Source organism: Lotus japonicus, chromosome 2 (genome assembly GCF_012489685.1).
Source record: "Lotus japonicus ecotype B-129 chromosome 2, LjGifu_v1.2".
NCBI lineage: Eukaryota > Viridiplantae > Streptophyta > Magnoliopsida > Fabales > Fabaceae > Lotus > Lotus japonicus.
The window spans coordinates 27,380,242-27,386,562 of NC_080042.1; the positions used below are offsets into that span (position 1 = coordinate 27,380,242).

At 41.6% G+C, this 6,321-nt stretch overlaps 1 protein-coding gene across 1 annotated transcript; it reads right to left on the reverse strand.

Annotated features, from left to right (window-relative positions):
- Nucleotides 1-957: 957 nt before the first annotated feature.
- Nucleotides 958-2,286, reverse strand: LOC130736287 (uncharacterized). Its single transcript, XM_057588128.1, has 2 exons — nucleotides 2,135-2,286; nucleotides 958-2,035 (listed from the first exon to the last, which is right to left on the reverse strand). Exons 1-2 carry the CDS (start codon nucleotides 2,284-2,286, stop codon nucleotides 958-960), a joined length of 1,230 nt encoding a protein of 409 aa, XP_057444111.1.
- Between the last annotated feature and the right edge of the window lie 4,035 nt (nucleotides 2,287-6,321).

Below are 6,321 nucleotides of genomic sequence, written 5' to 3' on the forward strand. Positions count from 1 at the left end.
TGAATGGTCAGACTCATCCATGTGCTCAGCTTCAGAGATCGTCACTTACCTTTGCCTGGAGGTAGCAGTCTTCTCAGGTGAGGTAAAACTCAGATCTCGTGAGTTTACTGCAGAATAGTTAGACAAGGATACATAGGAAGTTTCAACAACATCTTGGAGTTGATCTTCAAGGCTGGAAGCCACTTGTTGAAGAGGCTTCACATTGAAAGGAGGTTCAAGGATCTGAACATCATCATCCTCTTTTTCTTCCTCAGCAGGGATCTCACCAGTTTGAGTTATTAGGAGGGTCTTTGAGGTAGATGGAGGCTTGGGAGTGAAATGTTGAACCAAATTTCTCAGGGTAGCCTCACTTTGAACGATACCTTGAATGAAAGGATTGAAGGGAGGTACAAGTTTAGTTGTAGTGGATGTGGAAATGGTTTGAATTGGGATGGATGGAATGGCAGTGGTAACTATTTGGATATTTGATTGGGGGGCTTGTGTTTGAGTGGGAGCTGTTTGGGTTGATGTTGGCATGGAAGTAGATATAGGCAGGGGTTGTTGAGGAATTACTACTAAAGCAGAATCAGAGTTAATGCTTTCAGTAATTACCTTACTTGATTCTCTGATAGAGATGGATCTGGTGGGTCTAGCAGTCCTGGCAGGATCTGAAGCTGTCTTTAATCTCCTTTCTCTTTGTACTGCTGAGATCTTTTCAGATGTTTGTTTTGGTCCTGATTCCTTCTTCTGAAGTGGACCATTCAGAGGCAGTTTCAGCCTGTTGCCTATGGGCTCAACATCTGAATCAGTGGAGTCTTCAGCTTCTGCTGATTCCCTTATGACTTGGAGCACATTTTCAATGATCTCACAGTCATCCTACTCAACTTCTTTTTCAACTTGAGTTGTTTGAATTCTTTGCCTTTTTACAAGAGGAACATCATCTTCGGTTTCCTCATCAGATGATTCTTCAATGATTGCTTAAATCTTGACATTCTTTCTAGCTGGAACTTCTTCTTCTTGGGTTCCAGAGGAAGAATCCATAGAGCTGTCAGATTGATATTCCTCAGATGACTCTTCTGGAGTCCTTTCCGTGGAGGATTCTGGAACTGGTTCCCTGATGACTACTGACTTAGATGCTGCCTTTGTCTTCTTGGTCTTCTCTATCAGTATCTCTTTGCCCTTGGGATCTGAAGGCTTACTGGTTGTTGCCCTTTTTGATTTCCTTGTTGTCATCTCAGGAGGACTATCAGGAAGGTTTGTGACAAATTCTTCAAGGGTGATAGGACCTCCTTCTCTTCTGAGCATCCTCACATACTCCAGAATGCATGCTGGATTGTCCTTTTTAGACCATAGAGGAAAGTCATTAACTGGGTAGTTCTTCTGACGAATCTCTTTAGATGTGTCTTCTTTAGGTTCAATCTGAACTTTCTCAATAATCTGCATTCTCTTCAGCTTAGTCCCATAGAGAGGATCTCCAATGGTCATAGCCAAATCATCATGAAGTCCCAGATCAAACAGAGCCTTGACCAGTCGATTCTGAGTGAAGATATCTGAGAGTAACCTTCCATAAGGAATGTAAGAAATAGACCTCTTGTTCTCACCTCCAGTAGTTCTTGACTTCTGAACACATTCCTTCAGATAGTTGAAAAGAAGAAATGGCAGACATACAGGCTCACCCCTAGAAATGTAGTACATGATTACCTTCTGAGTTGCATTGAGATAATCAGTTCCGCCTGTTCTGGGATGGATGCAGGATATGAAAATCTTCTGCCAGATCTTCATCTTGGGCTTCAGATCCTTTATAGCATACTTGGTCCTATCCATGGTCCAGTTGTCATAAATAGCAAAATTGACAAGCTTCCTCATGCCAGGAACATTGGCATCAACGTTTTTGATCCTTTTACCCTGTTGGAACTCCATGCCCAGCAACTTTGCAATGGACTCTTCTAAAATCACAATCTTCCTATCCAGCACATGGGAAACGACGTAGTAGTCGTTGCAAACTGCATTTTTCCAGAATTCCACCACCAGTTTGTGGTAAATAGGACCACAGAGCCTATTGAAATAACCAAACCAACCTTGTAAGTCGACTTGATCCCTGATGTCGAAACCATGATCAGCCAGGTTGTCGAAGTCCACTCTTGCTTCGTTGCACACAACCAGTTCTTCAACTTTCTTGACGCAGGTTACCACATTGGGTGTGTTCAGAATTTGTTGTGCTTCTTCAAATCTCTGAGTTTCTTGGTCTTTGGCAGTTTGTTTGGAGGCAGCAGTAACATTTGTCTTTGATTTCTTTGATTTGCCCATTATTCTCAGGTAGTGAGGTTTAGGGTCCAGAGAAAAAGAGGAATATTGGAGAGAGGAGTATGAATGAATGCAATGCACACAAAGAGTTTGAAAAACTGTCTGTGTAAGTGTGTGGAAGATCGTGTGTGAAGAGTGCGTATAGTGGGTTTAAAGGTAACCGTTGCGATTTCAAGAGGTAAAGAGTAAAAGCAAAATCAACGGTTGTAAAATAGATAGTCTGAAAATAGCATAGTGGAGGAGAGTAGGCATCATCATCATAGCAGATACACCACGCGACTCAAGGAACTATGTCACAAATGAAGTGACACGTGTATTGTTGCCTACCACAGAAGTTTAACCAGTGGGTTAAGTGCTTCTGATCGAGTACCTTCTGAAAGGGGTAACATCTGATGACTTCAGAGGTACCAAGGTCAGAAGTTCTGAAGAAAAGCTTACTCTGGACAAAAGTCCATGTTCAGGTTTTCAAGAATAAATAGACACCTATCTTCTGCTAAGGGCTTAGTGAAAATATCTGCCCACTGATGGCCAGTATCAACATACTCTAATGATAGAGTGCCCTTCTGAACATGATCACGAATATAATGATACTTTACCTCTATATGCTTTGCTCTTGAGTGTAGAATGAGATTCTTGCTGAGTGAGATAGCAGCTGTGTTGTCACAGTAAATAGGAACCTTCTTCAGAGACAAACCATAGTCCTCCAGATGATTCTTCATCCATATGGTTTGTGTACAGCACGTGGCAGCTGAGACATACTCTGCTTCAGCAGTTGATAGAGCAATTGTGTTCTGTCTCTTGCTTGACCAAGTGACAAGATTTGCTCCAAGGAAATGGCAGCTTCCAGAGGTGCTTTTTCTTTCCACTCTGTCTCCAGCAAAGTCAGCATCACAAAAACCTGAAAGTGTATACTCTGATGTTTTTCTATACATCAAGCCAAGGTTAGTGGTTCCTTTCAGATATTTGAGGATCCTCTTAACAGCAGTTAAGTGAGTCTCTCTAGGATCTAATTGGAATCTAGCACAGAGATGCACACTAAATAATATATCAGGTCTGGAGGCAGTTAAGTAAAGAGAGCCTATCATTCCACGATAGAGCTTCTGACAAACCTTAGAGGAAACTTCCTCTTTCTCAAGAATGCATATTGGATGCATTGGAGTCTTAGAAATGTTGCAGTCTATGTTGAACTTCTTCAGAAGTTCCAAGGTGTACTTCTTCTGATGGATATAGGTGACTCCTAGTCGTTGATCTATTTGAATTTCCAGGAAGTATTTGAGTTCTCCCATCATGCTCATTTCGAATTCAGCCTGCATCAACTTGGAAAATTCCTTGCACAGAGAAGGATTAGCAGAACCAAAAATGATGTCATCAACATAAATTTGAACTATAAGAATATCATTCTTATAGGTTCTGCAGAAAAGAGTATTGTCACCTTTACACCTTACAAACTCATTCTGTAGAAGAAAGGAGCTAAGCCTTTCGTACCACGCTCTGGGAGCTTGTTTCAGTCCATAGAGTGACTTCTTGAGCTTGTAGACATGCTCTGGATGTTTGTCATCTTCAAAGCCAGGAGGTTGCTTGACATACACTTCTTCAGAAATGTAGCCATTGAGGAAGGCACTCTTGACATCCATTTGATGGAGAATGATGTTGTGATTCACTGAGAAGGAGATCAGTAGCCTTATAACTTCAAGCCTTGCTACAAGAGCAAAGGTCTCAGTGTAATCAATCCCCTCTTGTTGACTGTAGCCTTGAGCCACCAGTCTTGCCTTGTTTCTTGTTACTTTTCCTTTTTCATTCAGCTTGTTTCTGAACACCCACTTGGTTCATATGACAGGGAAACCTTTGGGTTTAGGCATTAAGGTCCATACATCATTCTTGGTGAACTGATCTAGCTCTTCTTGCATTGCCAGAATCCAGCCTTTGTCTTCAAGAGCTTCATCAACTGATTTGGGCTCAATGAGAGATACAAGTCCCTTCAGACTTAGAAGAGTCTCTTCTGAAGGTTTTGAGCATAGACCTGGTTCTGACGGGAGCATCTTTGTTGCCAATAATCAGTTCTTCTGGATGAGAGGCAGCTATTCTTTTCTTCTTCTGAAGTTGATCAGAAGTTGTTCGAGAGCATCTTCAGATGCTTCTGCTTCTGGAGCAACATCCTCTGGGCTGTTCTTTGGTTGATTTGATTCTGAATAATCAATGCTTAAATCTGCAAATCTTTCAAACAACTTTGACTTTTCTGAGCCAAGCTTATCATCAAATCTAATTTGGATAGATTCCTCAACAGTTTGATGAATAATATTATAAATTCTAAAACCTTTGGATCTTTCAGAATAACCAAGAAAATAGCATTTTAAAGCTTTAGAATCGAATTTACCCAATTGCACCTTAGTGTTGAGCATGTAGCAAGTACTTCCAAATGGATGGAAGTAAGAGATATCAGGTTGTCTTCCTTTGCATAGCTCATAAGGAGTCTTCTCCAGAATTGGTCTGATGGAGATTCTGTTCTGGATATAGCATGCAGTGTTAATTGCCTCTGCCTAGAAGTGCTTGGCCATACTTGATTCTTGCATCATGGTGCGAGCCATCTCCTGAAGAGTTCTGTTTTTTCTTTCTACAACTCCATTTTGTTGAGGAGTGCGAGGACAGGAGAAGTTGTGAGAGATTCCTTGGGAGTTGAACAATTCTTCAAAAGCTTTGTTCTCAAATTCTCCACCATGATCACTTCCGACAGTAATCACTGAAGTTTGGAACTCCTTCTGAACTTGAGTGATGAAGTTGGTGAACACAGTGTGTGTTTCATCTTTGTGCCTTAGGAACTTCACCCATGTCCATCTGCTATAGTCATCTACAATGAGTAACCCATACTTCTTTCCTCCAATGGATTCAGTTTTCACTGGTCCAAAGAGATCAATGTGAAGTAGCTCAAGGGGTCTTGTTGTAGATACCACATTCTTTGCTTTAAAGGGCTTCTTGGTGAATTTTCCTTTCTGACAGGCTTCACACAGAGCCTCTGATGAATACTTCAGACGAGGCAATCCTCTGACGAGATTTAGCTTGCTGAGTTGAGAGATCTTTCTGAGGCTGGCATGCCCTAGGCGTCTGTGCCAGATCCATTGCTCATCATTAACTGACATGAGACACTTGACCTTCTGAGATAGCAGTTCAGAGGATTTGATTTCGTAAATATCATTTCTTCTCTTCCCAGAAAACAGAACAGATCCATCTGTCTGACTGACAGCTTTGCAGCAGGTTTGATTGAAGATCACATCATAACCTTTGTCAGCAATTTGGCTTATGGAGAGCAAGTTATGCAATAATCCTTCCACCAGAAGTACATCATTGATAACTGGAATTTTTCCATCTCCTATGGAACCTTTTCCAATGATTTTTCCCTTCTGGTTTCCTCCAAAGCCAACGTCTCCTCCTGACTTAAGCGGTACCAGCTTTTGGAATATAGACTTTATGCCCGTCATGTGTCGCGAGCATCCACTGTCCAGGTACCATGACATGTGTCTTAACTGAGCTGCATAAGATGTCTGCAACAGGAATAATTTTTGTCTTAGGTACCCATATCTTGGGTCCTTTCTTGTTAGTTTTCCCAGAAGTTCTTGGAACTTTGGGTGCAACAGGAGGATAATACATAGGAACCTGACTATAATATTTAGACATGTCAAGTTTAAATTTTCCCTTTGGTTTTACCACCTTTGGTGTAACCTGGACTGGGCGGGATATAAGTATCCCTTATTCCCGCCCAAATCGAGCATTTAGATGAACGAAAGCAGCCATGGCGGGGTTTATGGAACAACGTCGAAGCCCGCCCTTCTTCTGGATGGGTCCACGCGCCAGCTGGAAGATTCCTTTAGTTTTGTCTTATATGTATAGAGGCTTGGGCCCTGGTTGTCAGGCCCAAGTATAGTGAAAGTCCACGTTATGATCATTCCCTCTATAAAAGGATAGGTCAACCCCTTGTAAAAAGTACCTTTTGAACATTTAATGAGAATATTCCTTTTATGATACTTTTAGTACTCTGCTAGGGTT

Excerpts from the sequence above, each read along its gene's own strand:
- LOC130736287 (XM_057588128.1), bottom strand. The coding sequence starts at position 2,286 with ATGGGCAAATCAAAGAAATCAAAGACAAATGTTACTGCTGCCTCCAAA. Across the intron at positions 2,036-2,134 it reads AAAGTTGAAGAACTGGTTGT|GCTCTGTGGTCCTATTTACC; the intron begins GTGCAACGAAGC and ends TTATTTCAATAG.